Source organism: Hylaeus anthracinus, unplaced genomic scaffold (assembly GCF_026225885.1).
Source record: "Hylaeus anthracinus isolate JK02 unplaced genomic scaffold, UHH_iyHylAnth1.0_haploid 3, whole genome shotgun sequence".
Classification (NCBI taxonomy): Eukaryota; Metazoa; Arthropoda; class Insecta; order Hymenoptera; family Colletidae; genus Hylaeus; species Hylaeus anthracinus.
The window spans coordinates 4,001,770-4,021,299 of NW_026535284.1; the positions used below are offsets into that span (position 1 = coordinate 4,001,770).

General features: G+C 39.7%; 1 protein-coding gene across 1 annotated transcript; it reads right to left on the minus strand.

The window, feature by feature from the left end:
* Nucleotides 1-14,515: 14,515 nt before the first annotated feature.
* LOC128893689 (COP9 signalosome complex subunit 8) lies at nt 14,516-18,820 on the minus strand. The gene is made up of 4 exons (XM_054154840.1): nt 18,630-18,820; nt 18,447-18,517; nt 16,368-16,546; nt 14,516-15,236 (listed from the first exon to the last, which is right to left on the minus strand). Exons 1-4 carry the CDS (start codon nt 18,684-18,686, stop codon nt 14,980-14,982), a joined length of 564 nt encoding a protein of 187 aa, XP_054010815.1. The 5' UTR covers nt 18,687-18,820; the 3' UTR covers nt 14,516-14,979.
* Between the last annotated feature and the right edge of the window lie 710 nt (nt 18,821-19,530).

The following is a 19,530-nucleotide window of genomic DNA, read 5'->3' on the forward strand; positions in this document are numbered from 1 at the left end:
ATTTTGTGAGGTTATTTTGTTACTCCCCACCAATTTCAACAGGACATGAATTTCAGCTATTCGAAAATAAAAAGATTCTCAATCTTAAAATAAATAAAACATACAATGTAATATTTTGTTGTAGAACCATTCCTTTTCGAATTAACGAATTATTGGGAACACGTGCGCCCACTCGCCAGTTTAAATAAAATTTCGTTGAATGTATCTACATAGGTAAATATATGTAGTAATTTATGAAGGGAATCATGTCTTTCAAGCTGAAATACAAAAAAAAAAACACATTACAGTTAGAAGAGAAGATGTCCAATCGCGAACAAGTTTGCCAAGGAAACGGAAACGTGTCCCGTATATTTTCAAAATCGAGAACGAAAGCACTTAGAAGAAAAATATAATTCTCTGCAAAGAATGATCGACATTTCTAATAAAATATCACTAGGGCATGTCGACTGAAAAATTTCCACCCGAATAATACGTATGTATTCGATGGTATGACGTCGGACGTGATCGATATCCATATTGATATTAATAGGGAAACGTGAAAAATAGACTAAACAATTGTTGAGTAAGTGAAAAAACGTATCAGCGATCCGATTAAAGTATAGATGACCGAGCCGAGTTGCAAAACATCGCACGCTCGCCGCTCTGCCTTTCGTGAAAGTCTTTCGAGCTCGCGTTTGACACGAATATCGTGTCTAATTACAAGCACGGTGGTACGGGACGATTGTTAAAGAACTGTGATACGTTTAGAGCCGACGATCGCGCGGCTACGGTAGGTGGGAACCATCGGGCAGAGTCGTGCGCAACGTTGGTGGCCGCCACCCGGCTGAACAGACTAGAGTCACCAGATTTCCTTCGCGCTCCGTTCCTTTACAATCCATTGTTATTTGCAGGCGAATCTGCTGGCTGTCGAAAGAAGTCGCTGACAAACGATAGCGCCATGTACAGAATCGGCGGGATGCATAGCGATACATGTCATCGAACGAGAGAGCCACTTCGGGTGTTGGAGAAACACGAACAATGGAAAAGTGGTACACACACAGTATCGCTCGCACAGTGACGAGCATAGATTAGGCGTAGAAATTAATTCTTTGCCTCTATACTCAACTATTTGTAACCCAAATTTAAGCAGACATATTTACTCGCCATTTTGGTACATGAACACGTTGCCACCCATGCATGGATAAATATTCTAAACAGCTTTAATAACTCTTTAACGACGAACTTTTTAATCATATAGAGGAAAGACATGTCTTTAAAGTAAATTTAAATCCCTATTGATTTCAGATGAAAACTGTGGCCTCCAGAATGTACGCAAAACAGCTACGTTTGATGGTGATCTTCGATGGGTGACAGTTGATATCTTCCATATTCTCGGAGAAAATACTTCAAAAAAATAACAATATTTACTTGAACATATGTATGAAATGTTCTTAAAGTTTCATTGAGTTATGTACATTCCTTTCTTATTAAAAAAATTCATGCGAACCACTAAAAAAACGACGAACCTAATAGCGCTCTCTCTTATCGAACGACAAAACTTACGGTATATTCTCAGTGCATTTATTTATGTAATAAAATAAGAGGTTAAATTACAGTAAATATTCCAGCACGATACATGTCAAATTTCTGCCAATTAAACGAAAATCAATTTCACAGTGTCACTCTACCCGCTTCATCATCGTACCCTCATTTGCGGGTCGCGCGCACCCCTATCATCCTATAGATCAATTACCTACGCCGATAGAGTACCAACTACTGTTTGAATTTACAAGCACGCAAGATCCCTTCCACCTATACGAAAAGAAATCTAAAAGAATCGTCGAAATCGCGCAACGATCCCACTTTCGTTTCACGTATCGCAGACGCATCCGTCTCTGTTTGTTTCTCTCTCGCTCAAGGAAATAAGAATATCGGAGCATCCCATGCCGAGAAGGGGTCGAACGGTGCACGTGGTGCTCCGCGATACACCGTAGGCAACTCGCGTCCTTTTTCCCGCAGCGCACGAAAGTTAGAGACAATAGGTACGTGGGCGCAGCATCGCGAACCCTAACCTTAGGTGATCCCATATTCCGTTCTCTGCCTTCTCTCCCGTTCGAGCGCTCCTCCTCTGTCGCTCTTCCCCCGACGATTCGCGTCCACGTCTCTCGCTTGCTCCTCTAAGCACGGCCGTTTATGTTAGACCGTGGCGAAGCTATCCTCCTCCTCCTCTCCCCCTCGCCGCCACGGTTGCGCCTTACCTCACCTGCACCTTCTCAGGTATTTCTCTTTATCTCCAGAGTGGCGAGAGTGCCGGTTGCGAAATCCCAGAAGTCTGCGCCCGACGTGCGCGCGAGCTGCGCTATGCGGCCGCCTCGTGGCGTGCCACCGATGCAACCGAGGGAGGGAGCTATCAGGGCCACCGATCGTAACCCTCGGAAAAGCGTCGAGGCGGATCCGCGTCGACTCCGACAGCTTTCCATGGGAAACGCGTCCCACACTGGTCATATTTAACGAAAGGCTGGCCAAAATGCATTTTCTCAAGTTTCCAGCAGACTAATACTGTGCATGTGTTGCACAATGATTATGGATATATGGAGGTTCAAAGTTGACAAATTTTCGAACACGATATCTTGAAAGTTGAGGCACGTTTAGTGTGTTAGGACATAGTTTAACTTTAAGAAATTCATATCTTTAACACTTTGCACTCGAGGCCTTGTTTTCTGGTATCAACTCGAGATGTTTCTTAGCATTTTATTGCCAGGAATTCTAAGCTACCTAGATTTGAGAATAAGGTCACCTTTACCTCACCAACAATCGTTTTATCGACACTTCGAACTCCAAAGAAATTAAACCTAATGAAACATTAGGTATTGTAGATTTGCTGCGTGAAACCTAATGGTGACTGAGAGTCACCTCTCGAGTGTAACGGGTTAACACTTTGTCATTGAGGTATGTGTTATGAAGGTAAACTTTGCAGAGCAATACGAAAAAACTACAAATTTATCAATGTTAGGATTGTCTGGAAATGCGATGGCGAGTTTTGGTAGGTGGCACGGGTCTGAATATATTGGAATGGTTGAAAACAAGTAACATGTGTATATCCCTTAAAAGGTGGAAAAGTTGTGGAGCAAAATAGTACCTACTTATTTTTTATTTTGAAATTTTGAGGAATGGCAATACTACCGCGTAATACTGCAACAGCGTTAAGGGTAGCAGCATTAAGTGTGGTCTTACTGCATACTGCTTCTGTTATTCCAGTGCTATAGTTATGCAACAATAAAATATTACGTTTCTAATCGTATCTATTTGTGGTTACACGAAATTTTAATAAATTTTATTATTATTGTATTTCGTATCGACCCAAAAGTCCAAAGCAGTGACAAATATACGTGGTGCTCAGTTAGACTTCGCAATGTAGTATGGACACTGGTCCCGCCATGTTTGAAGCTCTTGGAGAACAGAGCTCCATTGGAGGTCGACGAAAACCAGGATGTAGCCTCGTTGGTCTCTCTCCGCGAGCGAACATCCAAGTCTCATCAGTTTCAGGAAAACGTGCACTGTTCACGACACCAGAGATGCAGCAGTCAGTAGGTACCAGGGATTCCACTTCTACCGAGTGAGTCACGAGCAGACATTGTTGCAAACGCGACGAGGGTTATCGTGTCAATCGGGGTGCCGGCAGACCATCAGCCGCGGATTTGTCACGGAATCGCGTCACGGCCAATCTCTCCTCGGTAGTCATGAATTCTTAATGCGAGCTAAATTCAGTCCTGTTGCGAGTTCGGTTTCTCTTTCCCCCCTTCATCCCCCGTTACGTAACAGCGCCGGTTATCCGTCTTCGAAAGCGCGTGAGCCGCCTTATTTAGACTATTTCGTAGCCACGGTAATTCGATTATCGCCGATCGACCGTAATCGGCGAGCTGCGACCGAAGGGTGGCCGTGGTTAGGCGAATGCGGGCCGCGGGAAAGCATTGTTGTGTATCAGACTTCAGGTTGGGAACTCTTCGACCGACCATTCTCAGACAAAGGAACTTAAACTGGGAGGCAAAAGTCAGACGGCCTTACAATGCAGCGACGCTTCTAGTACAGACGCACGAGACTACCATTCAAACCGTTTTTTTTTTTGTTTTTATTTTAAATGCTGCAAGTACATTATTCAGAAATTCGGATATTTAAGGACTTGCACTTGAATTGATTATGAAATATCTGTCAACTTATTAAAGTTTATTATATACAATTGACCAGAAGTATCTCTACCCTATGTCTAAATATTTGTCTAAATTATGTGATAAGTTTGATACTTCCAAATAAATGTTTCATTACACATGCGCGTGGAAAGTTTATTCATTCGCATATTTTTAATGAAACATTTATTTGGAAATATCAGACTTATCATGTAAATTAGGCGAATATTTAGACTGAGGGTACGAATACTTCTGAAACTGACTATGTAATACCGGATCTACATGGAGGATTAATTTTTTGGAATATGGTGCAAAAACAAGAATTAGACTGCGGATATTTATACATTTATAACAAGTGTATATGTACAAAAATATAGAAGGATGTCTACAAATAAATGAATATATAAAATATACAAAATAAAATACACGTTACAACATTTAAAAGATGAAACATTATTTAATTTACATTCCTATTCTTCATTAAAAATATGAATTTTCATAAGCATCCGCAGTCTAGTAACAACAAACAATAAAACTATTAAGGTAAATAATAAGTGTTATTAACTGCAAACAAATATGTAACACCATCAATAATAGCAAATTATAAAAACACACGAACGACAGCTATTTTAAATTTTTTGGAAGAGAAAACAAGATTCATAGACTGTGCCTCGTCAGAAAACATTTCGAGGTTGTTCCAAAAGTAATCGATTCTCACAAGTGCAGATCGATCGCGCAAATCCCACGAACGGGTAAACGCCAGAGTCGCGTTCAACGATCTGCGGGGGTGTCTGGATCGAGACGAATCGCTGATCCCCGTACCACCGATCACCGTTATGTTCCGTGAGATGCAATTGTGCAAAGGTAACGATCGGTTTTCTTTTCCATGTGGAATGCCGCGGATAAGGCGTATAATAAGTCCATGAGATGGTAATAATAATATTTTCGCCCCAAAAAGCGACATACTTGTTTTTAATTCGTAGCCTATGAGTCGAATGATTAGTTACAGAGTAACACTGATTTAAATTTAGTTATATAGGGTTAATACATGTACCATATTTTTATATGAATTTTGTGTGAATAGAAACCTTCCAAGAATCGTATACTTTGTGTAACGTACACCTGTATAATCGCTAATTAAGTTTGTCTTACTGTGATGCCAATATTTCCGAATTCCTTTTGAAAAACAAGATAGATAATAGTCCAGCAGCTAGGCATCCTAGTTAAACATCTGCCAGAGCCTCACGTAGGCCAAATTTTCCACAGGTCTGCCATATCGATAAGCATAGACGTAAAACTGAGCTGCCCAATGATTCGAAATGCATTCCGCGAGCTAGTAGTCAAGAGCATTAAACCTACGTCACAAGTCCTCCGTGCTATTTTATCTGAACCGTTGCTTAGAGAGATTTTAGAACTCTCAAGAAATAAATCTGCGAGTGTCAAGAAAGGCTGGATTGATTTCCGGATCCTTCCTACACTTTCCACGCCATAACGTCCCCTCGGAAGAGGCATCCAAGTGCAAAGGGTTAAAATTTCCGGAAAGTTAAAACGTTGGACTCGAACGTTCAACGATCCGCGCGGGGGTGTCTGTATCGAGACGAATCGATGATCTCCGTACCGCCGATCACCGTTACGTTCCGCAAGATGCAATTGTGCAAAGGTAACGATCGGTTTTCTTTTCCGCGTGGAATGCCGCGGAGAAGGTGCATTCTGAGCGCACCCACCGAGAGCGCGCGGCGCGAACCAACGCGTCGCGCGACGCGAGAAGGACAATGATACAGCCAACGATATAGAAATCTCCCGGCCGAGTACACGGACGATTGTGCGGATCGGTGGTGAGATTGCCATTGCCGACGCAAGAAGAAGGAGCGAGGATGATCGCGATAAAGAAACAATCGAACCGCGTCCCGCCCACGGGTCCGCCAACATTCAATTGTGCCTTTTTCCCTCTCTGTTACCGCGCCGTTCTCTCTCGTCGCGGCTCGGACCGCAGACACGTCGTTGGTTACTCTTAACGGTACAACCCCCGCAGAGTGTGGCCCCGCGAGCTCATTGTTCCAGACAATTCGAACGGTTTTTAATTCGATAAGAGGTAATCCTGCTTTATTTCTACGAGCAAGCTCGCCGTGTTGGCCGGATCGCCCTGGCGTGTCCGCCCGTACACGCTGGTGAACGCCAACGGAGGAGGAAAAGGTGAAGTCGATGAAGATGTACGATCGCAGGAAGAAAAAAAAGCTGGCAATGTTGTCGGAGAACTTTCTCGGTAATCTACTCCGCCTCCCGACGTAACTCTACGTTGCAAAACAAAGTGAAACATAACCTCCCCCCCCACCCCCCACCCGCACCCCCGCCCCACCCTTCCTCCCTCAATATCAATATCCACCTGCAGTCTCGCGAAGTTTGTTCAACGACATAATGGCATCAGTGTCTCGTCCATCCAGGTGACCATACTAAATTTCACGAGATTTTGCAACCATTGCACACCAAGATGTCCAATTTTGCACGAGACGACACCTCCGTCATATTCGGTAACAGCGGAGGAAATAAGAGAGAAAGCTACCAAACAGGAGGAAGTAAAATGAAACTGGGAATGAGCGAAGAAGGTGAACTGGACGTATTATGGATCACGTGCAATCTCTGGGTAGGTAGGTCGGTCTGTTATGCAACCTAGAAGCTGGACTGGATGATGGAGTGCCGCGGAACATTGTCATCGCAGCGTGCTTCTAGCTTCGTTTTACATCTCAAACGTAATAACGAGGGATAGCGGAAGCGGAACAATTGAATCGGTTACTCCTCTCCGAGCAATAAGGTTCGGTGCTGAAATTTATGATCCCTAGAGGGGTACGAATGTGGATGGGATAGCGGTTACTCGATCCCGTGTCTTCCTTTTGCACGAGTAGCCTTTGCTTATACTATTAGGTTGTCTGAAAAGTTTCTTTCATTTTATTTATAAGTAGCACATACGCAATATTTTATGTTTTATGTTACACTAGCTGTACCCCGCGGTTTCACTCGCGTGGAATACTATTCTTATTCTATACTAGAAATGTACCCAATGTTTTAGACTAAAAAATTTCCTAACTATATCGTCTTTATAATAATAGAACAGGAAATTAATTATAAAGGAAATTGAAAGGAATTGGAACCCCCCTTTTCACCCCAGGGGTGAATTTTTTTAAATGCCGAAATAAATGTTTGATTAATTATATCAAAGAGCAGTAAGACCAACTTCCAACCAACTCTGATCACAAAGAAAATATTCTTCATACAAACGTTACAACACCTTTTTACCCCCTTAGAGATTGAATTTCGAAATATACTTTCTTATTCCTTGTATACATCACAAAGGAAACCTCTGTGGAAAATTTCAGCTTTCTAGGTTCAATGGTTTAACCTGGGCGTTGATATGTCAGTCAGTCAGGGCTTTCAATCTTATATAGACTAATAAGTTGTGCATGACACATTTTGGTCTATTACTGTTATAAAATCAACTACTAAGAAACAAGATTGTCTATTTATACGAATACCGCTACACAAAGCTAGTAAACTCTAAACATATGTATGATAAAACAAATGGAACTAAGAGTGGTTAATGTCTAACCATACAGATCTACACGAGTCAAGAAAAAATATTTTTTCTAGTAATCCTGGTTTTTCGATATTTATTCAAACTATGTATTTTTACTGTTGGTCGCGTTGGCAGTCACCGATGGCCCCCACGGCGTTGTAGCCAAGTAGAGTGTCGGCCATCGGTGACCTCCACGGTAGTCAACGTATTAAATATCTTAGATTTTATACAGGACAGCTTTAACCCTCTATGAGCCGAACTTTTTTTCTGCAGACATCTTGGAAAGCATTTACTTTGGTATTTCAGGTTGATGGTGCTGCCAACCGTCGTCAATATCGTTACTGGTTACCAGAGGCATTACATAATTAAGACGTATACGTCATCTTGTGAAAGAATTAAAATTATTTGGTAAATTGTCGATATATTAGTGTCTGCCCTGAAAGTTATACGGACTTATAGAAGGTTAAAGTGGAAAGTGTTGCAAGTAGCCCCATTTGACAGTATTATTAAAAGAATCAACATCGAAAGAGTTCTTAGAGACCCTTTTTACGCGTTGTCCGAGACTTCGCCAGCTTCGTGATAAATCCGTCGCTGATCGAAGGACAAACAAACGTTAAAGTCACCCATATCCAACACAACATCCCTTCGGCCTTTTTAAGGGATTCGACAAGCGTACAAGCAACGTCGATAGTTAAACGAAGGGGAACACGTACCTATCCGCCTTCCAGTTGTTCTTCATCATTATCATCATCCTCCTCGTCCCCTGCGTCTCACCCCGACGGCTCTTCCGTCGCGAAGAAGACTTTCGAAATCGACTAGTCGCGTTCGATTCGTGCCACTCGCTCGCTCCTCACGGAGCATCGGCGTTTTCCGCGACGTGCAAAGGTCATCGCAACAGGCCGCGGCGCAGCTACGCTCTCGGGAAAGAGACGCGAGTCACCGGCGCGTACTCTTACGAGGGGAGGTCAGGTAAGGTAACTGGTAACCCGGGGTCTTCCCTCTTGCCTCTCACCTTCGCGTTTTATGTTGCAAACTAGTACTCGTCTTTAGTAATACCCAATGGTACCTGGCGCGCAAGCTTCTAGAAACCTTTGGTTACCTGGACGACAACGAACACGCATTCGCTATTTCCAATTTTTAATTATCATCGCGATCCAGATCACCGTACCTAATCCCGTCACAGTGTTGGACGGTTGGATCATTTGCGATTCGCTCGTAGGAATTATTATCTAAAACAATCGAATACGTCAGAGAGCGTTCGTAGAAATTTAATTAGAATAGCAGAAGTAATACAATTTAACTTTATGATTACTTCGACATTCTATTTCATTAAGTGTTCCTAATTTTCTGTTACGATAAAAACGACCTTAAACGTTATAACGAGACATGATCAAGTGATTTTCTCGAAAGCAAAGACTCACATGAAAAATTGTTATTCTCTATTTCCGACGTATTTTTTCGTGTAGAATGGCCCCCTTTTCGCTTATACTACCAGTTACCGAAACAAAACGAAACGAAACGAAGTAACGAACCAATAACGAAACAAAGTCTGGAGCTCTGCATAAAGTGGATGAAATTTTTAAATTCAACAATTTTGAAAAAATAACACCTTCTAGAGAATGACAAGATGAGAGTTTTACGATTTAAGTTAAACTAAACGTTGGATAAGTAAACTGGAAATATAACAAAGTTTCGTCTGGTTACTTTCGTCAATCATTTCAATTCAACAACAATTCAATTTTTCTATACTTGCTACTAATAGTGTTGAAATACAATATACAATCATATGTACGACAATATAATTAATAACGTAAAAGATTAAGTTGTTTTTATTTCCGCCTTCTTACTGCACGAATGTTTTGTCCCCCATTGTATGACCGACGGTGTACATAACTGTATTCAACAAAGACACCCGCAAACACCGAGTATCCTGAACAATACCCGATGATACTCCGCGATCTGCTTCACCCTCTACCGATGATCATGCTTTCCGTCTATCGTGGCGAATCGATGGGTCCGAGAAAGAGGGAGAGGAAAAAAAATTGAGGAAGAAGAAACGGCGCGATATCGCAATGCAATCATCGCTCGTTGGAACGACGATGAATCTGCATTATTCAAAGGCACGTTGAACAGAATACGTTACAACAACGAATCTCTCGCACGTACCGCGGGGTCGGCACCGTCATCCTCATCCTAGGCTACGTCTTACCCAGTTTGCAACCCCCCGCTGACCGAACGGCTTTTTCGATACCGATTATTGCGCCGATCGCACGCTCTTGATATAAACAGCGGCTAGAATAGGCTCTTTGATGCGGTACGAACGCGTGGGAACGCCTTCTAGATACGTTTGAAGGCTTTTCTTTTCATTTATTCCCACGTTTCCGCGGCGGCGAATTGACGAATGTTCCGAGTCACCGATAATTTGCAATCTATCGCTAATATTTTCACGGAAGTAATACCTTTCGGCGAACCATACTACTTTTGATTAAATACCTCTCTTACTATGAAAACCGACTGATATGACTATTGGCATGCTATCGAGCGCAGAGAAGGGAGACTCTAATCTGTAGAAAATATACCATATTAGAAGTAATGATTCCGTAAGACGGTACCTTGGGTGATTTCAGAAGCTAAAGGGTTTTTGAATAGGCACGATATATGTTTAAAATGTAATGGCAACCGCCTTTGATATCATATATGTAAGTAATACTAGCTACCATTTATATTTAACATACTCTGACAATTCATCATGGTAAGATACACGATTCAACAATATTTGGTAACTATCAACAAATTAAAAGTTAAGTAAACGTTCTTCTGTTGTGGCTCACATAAACGACCTAATATGCTTGCTACTCGTCGAATCGTTGGAAAATTCGAAAAGGATTTTACTGTCCACGATACTAAAAAGAGAATACTGTATCGTGATCATAGCCGTTGCGAGTTTGCTGAGTGAATTTTACAGCAAATTGAAATTGATCCTACTATTGATAAAAAAAACTCATGTTTTCGGGTGAAGCTCATTTTTAAAGCTCACGAACACTGAATTAATTAAAAATAAATATCGAACACTGTATTCCACACGTGATTGTCATGCGTTATATTTCAAAGTAAACAAAAAGAAACACGTTCTATCTTAAACGTGTTTTATTTCATATTAACATCATATCGTTCTTATTAAAAGACTCTTTATTCCAGTGTTCGGTATACGAGAATCTCAACGTTGGCACTATTTTTTTTAATTGTTTAGAATCGCATCAATTTCTGAAGTTGTTAGCGACTATGAAGTGTGGAATTCAATATCTAAATATCGTTAATTATTTTACTGTGTTTGCGAAACTTTAGACCCCAGAACTCTTTTGCCCACCTAATATGAGCGAATAGCATTTTTTTTTAAATTTGTACTACAGTATTTGAAAATTAAATTTTTCCAAAAAAATTTGTGAGCTGTAAGGCATAATTATGTATATTGCCGTAGCTGGGTCAGTGGCGTGCAAAAGATAAAAATGACGTCGCTTTACTGAATAATATTTTTTAATCTTTCTTCTAATAAAGGCAGCAGCCACACTCGTATACTCCAATAGTTTATTTCTTTCATCTATTTTCCATCTCGTCATTATATAGAGCAGAGTTTATCGCTACCGTGTCGGTATAAAAACACCTTCGCTTGGACAACAGATGCATCACAACTCGGAACGCTTAAAATATTTATCAGAACGCGTTAAAACATACATCTACAAAAGTCCATACTTGTATTGTTCAAACTTGGTACTAAAAAGAAAAAATACAATAGTTGTCTGAATAATACCGGAAATACCCCTTAACGTTATCACTGCTGTATTAATCTGTAGTAAGAAATTCTCGATGCTGAACTCATTTCACGATTCACTTTGTATAAATCATACTTATTGTAATATCTGCACCTACGTACCATACCCAAGAATAAAAAGTCAAACGACAACACGAATCGTCATGTTGATGACGATAAAGCGGTCGACTGTGCATCCGAGGACCGTGGGTTCGAATCTCCGTGCCTCATTTTTCGTCTACACTCCTACATTACAAATACGCGACAAAATTAAATAAGGAAATGAAAGTTTATAAACTCAAAGAGTTTTACATACTGCTAGTATCGTCTGTGACTTGAGTTTCGAGAATAACATTATTACTCGCGGTCGAGTATGCTCGCGAGGAACGATTAAATGTTTGAACAAAACGTAAAAGTTTCTTCGCTAGTCCATCGCGAAAATGTATATTTACGGAAATTTCTTGGGTCTAATATACACGTAAAATATGAAACGCGGGTAGAGCGTGTAGGATCGGTGATACCGGCGCAACAACTTTCTAGAGTGTAGTGGAGTCCAAAAAAGAGCAACCGACATCAATGACGGTGGGTGCACACCGGCTACCTGCCGACCGGTGGAAACGATTTCTTTGAGAATATCTAGGCGTTACGCAATCGAGGCTGCGATTGTGCATATTCAGCGTTTACAATGCGGGACGGTCAGAATCGATTTCATAGAGAATTACTCGGCAGGCATGTCGACGGGGGCCACGAGGCTGCGGTCGACCGGGCATACCTTGCTGTCCGCGATTTTTCTGACCCGCGAGGATTCGATTTGCGTGACGCAATGCTCGCGGCAGAATCTCCTAGCGCGGATTTTTCACAACGGCCACGGCGAGCACGATACAACACCCGCTTTGCTTTCACGCGCGATCGAAGCCACTCGTTTCGAGATCACCCTTTCCCCTTGCTACCGTGGCTTTATCGGTCTCCGGGGCTCGGTTGCGCAATCGGTTCTCGAATTCTGAAACCCGAAAGGCTTCGAAATCTAACCGAACACCTCCATTGGATTAACAGGGGAAGCCTACACGAAACGGTCCAAAAATAGGTGCATATTTATGAATTTTTAGGGGACTATTATACAATTTTTCGATAATAAGTTTAAGAGTATTCGAAAGAACATTTCTTAACGCATTTATCGCAATTTCTGTATTTAAAGACATCTTGAATTGACAAAGTTGCGGGGAACAAACCCTTAAGGGGCAAGCCTAAATAGGACAATCTGAAAAAGGGTGAATATCCATGAGTTTTTTGGAGAAGAATCGAACAATTCTCTGGTAGTAAGTTTTAGGGTATTCGTGAGAACGCTTATTAGTGCATGTATTTCAATTTTAAGATTGAAAATCCTTTTATTTTCGAACAGCCGAAATTCATGTCACGTTATATGATGAAAAATGCTGTGAGGCGATGAAATGGGTGAGTAGTAACAGAATAAATATGCCCTGTTACACAACTTGAAAAGTGGAGGGGAAATGTGATGAAGGTAGAGAACCACAGCAAATAAAGAAGAAGACGCACAGTATGATATTTCAGCGATCTAGCGGGACAAAACTTATGTGGTCTAATATTTCGGAAACTATTAGATCGTCTACAAACGAAGCTACTCAAAAGAAACGTAATTGGTCGGTGACTGAAATTACAAACTAGTTACTTATTGGTTGGTAATGATTCTGAACATTCTTAGAAAAAGCATGTACCGCTGTCCGCGCGGTGTAATATTACAGCAATGTCATATTCTCGGTCATAGCTTGAACAAATATTGTTAAAAGTATTTACGTCGAACAATATTTCCGCTAATTACCATAAAAATATAATTAGCTATAAACATGGTAGGCCGAATAAGTGTGGCAAGCCATAACTCCATTATCAATGTCTTTCGAGAATAATGTCAAAGGGAAAAAATGAATGGTTCAAATAATGTACTGGTGCATGTGCATTCGATAATTGCGTTATTTTTTTAAACGGATGTTCATATTTTTGTACATACTGTCCCTTAAATATTCATATGCTCGATATGTATTGAAGAAATTTGTTTAAATTAAATGATAGGCATGATGTTTCCAAATAAATTTTCCATTATAAATACTATTATTTAATTTATACGTATTGTTTCAATAGTCATAGAGTACGAATGTTTATGGGACTGACTGTATATAGTATAAATATTTAAATAGCAGAGGTAAACAGAAATCCCGAAACCTACAATGCTGATTGGTTCATTCATTATAAATACGAACATGAATAAACTTTACACATGTATGTATTTTTAATGGAAAATTTATATGAAAACATCATGCCTATTATTTAATTTAGGCAAATTTGTTGAACAGACTCAGAGAGTAGGAATACTCATGAGATTGACTGTAGATTGAATCCTTTTGCCATTCTACGTAAAAAAAGTATTACTATTACACTAAACGAATAAGAAGTTAACCACGATTGTAACGGTTTTTTCATTGAATCTCCAACTACTGTTACTCTTTATTAGCTACTAATTCAAAATTTGACACTACGAGCTCATTCGCTGCAATTCACGTTCGTTCCAAAATTGCTAGTCGCAATATAACGTCGATATAACTTAAATATAACGTCATCAACAGGGGATTCTTTGCTTGAAAATGAATCGAAAATGGAGAATGATATTTTTTCATAGGAAGCTTCGTTTTCGTGAAAATAAATCGAAAGGTTTGGCTAAACATGTCTGACCACGACTGGCCAGTTCTACTAATTCTAGCATGAGGGGACTCGTCAAAGTATACTAAGAGACAATAACGTATATCCTTTAAACAAAATTCTTCATCAATTGTAGGAACAAACAAAACAGAATAAATTGTTCGTTTATTCAAAATGAAGGATTCCAATTAGGAAAAGTGAAGGATGTTTCGTACATCGCGAACAGGAATGAAAATCATTGAGAAGGGTTGAATGACAAGCCATCGATTTGCATGTAGAGCTGTATCGGGACGGCAGTGATCGCGTCCGTAATTATTATTTTGTACAAGAGAATAGTTCGCTTCAGCAGCTTAACTCTAAAATGAACACCGATGATTCGGACGTACTTTCATCCAGGATCCGTATCTCTCTGCGTGGACTATTCCTCGCGACGATGTCTCTTCTAGAAAATGCCAGCCCATCTTTTTTCATACGCGGCTTACTCGATTATTGATTAACCGAGTTGTTGACTCCACGCTTGCAGCGAGCTTCGTCGAATGAATCTTCCAGTCGAACGGGCAGAACGCGTAGGCAGACCGGAGGTATACTTAGGGTAGGGACACAGGTGCTTCCTTTCAGGCACACTTCCTCCTTTATATAATACGATTACGAGGTAAAACTATGTTTAAAGTACTGTCGATCGGTTCTTCGCGATGCGTGCTTCGTCACTGACGGACCCGCGAACTGCGCGTTCAGTTCTCCAAGAAGGACACGAATTGCGTGAGCTTGTTTAGCTGATCCTCGGTAAGGCAGACCTCGTTAACGAGGTTACGATCCTCTTTCTCGATCTTGCGCGGCTGTACCATTGTACCGTCGACGGTCCAGCCTCTTTCGGTGGCCATTTGACGCGCTTCTTCCAATGCCAATCCCATCATCGATGCGAACACCGTTAAACCCAACGACGAGTACGCCTTGGATATCAGGACCATTGTTCTTTCTCGAACGTTATCTGAAAGCATGACAAAAAATTGACTCCCCGAGAAGAGCGTCAGTCTATCGCATATTTGCTTTGAATCGTAACAAAGTTGGGCATGTTCCCAGGGCCCTCTTAATGTATGAGCACGCTGGGCAGTTGCCTGGGTGAAACATATTAACCCTTTGCGGTTGGCAAATTTCTCTGATAGGAGTACTAGCTAATCGGGACAAATTGACCTATTCAGAGTTATTTCTTCCTAAGTGATTTAAAGTAAATATATGGGTATTAAAAAACACAGAATTTGCTGTAACTGATTTATTGTGTTTAATAGTATTTCTAATACATCTATATATACTAGGTTGTCCCATAAGTTCTCGGACACTTGCTATCAATAAATCATTTTATAATAACATTATAATCAAACAATAATTATTCTTCAAAGTAAATGCCATCGCTTCTGATAGTTTTCATTCATCTTTCTGCCAATTGTTCGATTCCGATTTGGATCAAATGTCACAAAGAATTTTAATTTCAAAAATTCACGCATCAAGTGTCCAGGAACTTATGGGACAACCTAGTATAAGAATGAAACTCTGACTGACTGACTGACATATCAACGCCCAGGCTAAACCCTTGAACCTAGAAAGCTGAAATTTTGCACAGAGGTTTCCTTTATGATGTACACAAGGAATAAGAGAGGATATTTCGAAATTCAATCCCTAAGGGGGTAAAAACGAATTGCGACATTAGTATTCTAGCTGCCGGAAATATCGATTGAAACATCTGAGTTACGGAAAACAAAAGACAGTCACCTACTGATTCACGAAGGAACACGCGGTCAAATGCGAACGACATAAAATAAATAGTATACCACGCGGGTGCACAGCTAGTTTTAAATATAACGTCGTCAACAGGGGATGATTCTCTGTTTGAAAACGAATCGAAAATGAAGAATGGTATTTTTTCATAGGAAGCTTCGTTTTCGTAAAAATAAATCGAAAGGTTTGGCTAATCATGTCTGGCCATGACTGGCCAGTTCTACTAATTCTGGCATTGTCTAATGTACCATACATTACCAGCCATAATGTACCTCTTCTATGCAAACTGCAATTTTTTACATGATTACAACGAGGGTCTCTTGTGTATATTATACGAAATATATACCTTTCAAAGCAGCCATGATATCGGAAACATCTTCGCTCCATTCCGCGTTGAGGGCAACATGAACCGCAGGCCAGTCCCGTTGCCACATACGCTGCCCCACAACCCATATTTGCCTTAGTTCCGCACTTCCGGCTTTCAGATCCGCCGGTATCCGCTTCCATAGGTACTTAGCGTTGCATCTTTCGATCAAATAAACACGGATCGAAACTTCACTCGAGAATATATTCTAACCCTTTCAGACCTTGCGTCCACAATTGAGGACACAAAATTAAAAAATTACCGACACTATCGTTTAAGGCGATTGTCCTTATTTGTGTACATGAAGAAAGACGGGTTTTCTTTGTAAACTACACTATTAGCATCTCTTTATTATTTGTTCCATACTAATTTTGGGCCAAGTTAACTGTAAAAATTAAATTACATTAATACGAGAAAAAAATAATTAAGGTCTGAAAGGGTCTGAAAGAAACCAACAGATCCTTTGGTCAGGGACAGGTAAAATGTGTAGGATCTTCCAATAAGAGAAATTTTATTTTAAATTTTGCGACATGTGTAAACCGTTCAACATACAACGCTCCTATCTGACGGCTGAGAAATGAAAGCTATATGGTTTGAGACAAAATAATTTTTGGAAAAAAATATAATCGACTTCGATAAACATTAAAACTGCACTAAAAAGTATGAAATAATTTCTAATTCATTTATAAGAATACTCGCCAGCTCTGGATATAATTGTTTAAAAGTATGACAAAATGCAGTGAAAAGTATGGAATAATTTCTATTTAAACTGCATTATTACTTAGCAGTTGTTGATGAATTTGGTTAAATTATTACATGAAGGGTTTCGTCGATTTAATCGATTTGAGACCACACATACGTGAAATAGTACTCTTTTTGCGATAAAAGTGGTAAAAAATAAACCAAGGTCAAATTTTTTGTTACGGGACCAAGTGGCGGTAATACTCTACCAGATGCAAGAAGTTTCAATCCGATTGATCGATCTGTCTAGGAGTGATAAACAGTACAACATTTTTCATTTTTTTACAAAAAAATTGAGTAAAAAATGTCAAATCGCATTGTCTTGATAACGAGACCAACTGGGAGACATGCTTTACAAGATGCAAAAGGTTTCATCCCAATTGGTTAAGTCATCTCAGCGTAATCGGGGAACAGACATAAAAAATATATATATATACAGTCGAATTGAGTAACCTCCTCCTTTTTCGAAAACGGTTAAAAACAAAAGCAAACGTTCGCCTGCACCTTCGTTTAATTAACGTTACAGACCGACCAGCTCGCGTATATAAATTACACGGATCATTTAAATGTGCCCATAAAATGAAAATTAAAGAAATGGGCAGAACATAAAACGTTTTGATTTCGTTAACGCATCAGCTTAAACGCATAATGATAAGATTAATTAATAGTAAATAAAGTAAATAACGAAATGTATAGTGCAATAAATATAAAGGTATGATCGATAGGGTTTGCGATAAATTATGTGCTATACGTAAATGCGATAAAAACGGGCAAACAACTTAATGTAAATTAACAGCCTGTCGCAACAGGCACAATATTGCGCGATAAAAGTCGTTGCGGCACAAAAAACCAGTAAACGCACAATTTCATCCGTAAAATCAATGATTCCTCGCGAATCGTATGGTTCTTAACGAAATATAAGTTACTCTTTCAAATTTCCCGCCATTAGTTCATAAAAAAGAAACAGTGATTTGTTAAACAAAATTACATCGAAATAACGACAAAAATATATAATGTACTTACGTGATGAATGATAAGTAAGAAATGTGGTATATTGTTCATAATAAATTATTGTTAGAAAATATCGCATTGCTTTAAAATATTGATATCGACAAGACTGGTCATCGAGTTTACAGATGGCGTCAGCACGAGATACACAAATGTTTATTTAATTGTAAAAATAACATAAATGCAGTATATGCAAGTTTTTATAAAAAAAAATATTAGCGAAATTTTCCTTAAAGAGCTATTCGTTTCCATAAAATGATTGTTCAAATGACAAAAGGTAAAAAGGAGTAAATAGCAGACGTTCGTACTTACAAATCATTTTGATAAAGGTATACGGCTAGTAATTGAGCATACGTCTGTGTCGGTGCAACTTCACCAAGGGCCTGTAGAAGAATGTTACAATTGTATTTTCACAGAATTTATTTATACAGCAACAGAACTCATTGTAATAGTCGGCATAACCTATATTCACGAATGTTTGAACAACTCGCGTACCTCCAATTCAGCTCTCTCGAGCTCCTGAAGAAATTTATCCACCTCGTTCAATACCATGACGGGAATTCGTTATTTTTTCGACGAAAAAAACGACTTAGTAACAATCGTGTTAACAATACGCGCCACACTGAAATTAACGAACGTCAAGCAAGAAATCTAAACAGCTGAGGATTCAACACAAACATCATCTTTTGAGTATGTATAATTCCCTGTAGGTGACGCCATCAAACAGTACAATCCTGATCAGTGGGTTTTAGTACCAGTGGCGCCATCAGTGGGAAAACACCCAAGTTTGTAGTGAAAATAGTTCCCATCTATTTTATAAGATGGCGCCACGAATACATTTTAATCAATTCTTTATTTTTCATAAATACGATTCTTTGCTTTGTATCACTGCGATGTCTTATTTTAATGTATTATTTAAACGTTTATTTGCTTTTACATATGTCTCGGGTCTATAAGGCGGCAAAACGCTCAGTGGCTCCATCAGTGGGAAAACACCCAAGTTCGCAGTAAAAATAGTTCTCACCATTTTTATAAGATGGCGCCACGAATACACTTTTGTCTACGATGTCTTATTTTAATATGTTATTTAAACATTTATTTGCTTTTACATATGTATCGGATCTATAAGGCGGCAAGACGCGCTAGTTTAGTAATATGGGGTTCAGTTGGTTCAACTGTTTTAACCCCACGACCCTTTAGTTGGTGATGTCATCTAACAGCGATAGTAGAAACTATTTTCATTATAAACTTGAGCGTTTTTCCGCAGATGGCATCACTTGTATTAAAAATAGTATGTAATTCAGTAGGTACCCTACTGAAACCGATGTCGCGGTTTTTTAAACGTTCCAGGAACGAATTTTATAATTAAAATTACTAACATTAAAACTACATCATA

What these genes read in the sequence shown, in the direction of transcription:
- LOC128893689 (XM_054154840.1), bottom strand. Translation starts at nt 18,686, where the DNA reads ATGGTATTGAACGAGGTGGATAAATTTCTTCAGGAGCTCGAGAGAGCT. An exon ending in TACCTTTATCAAAATGATTT is followed by an intron (nt 16,547 to 18,446) that starts GTAAGTACGAAC and finishes TTTGATCGAAAG; the next exon opens with ATGCAACGCTAAGTACCTAT. An exon ending in TATCATGGCTGCTTTGAAAG is followed by an intron (nt 15,237 to 16,367) that starts GTATATATTTCG and finishes TCATGCTTTCAG; the next exon opens with ATAACGTTCGAGAAAGAACA.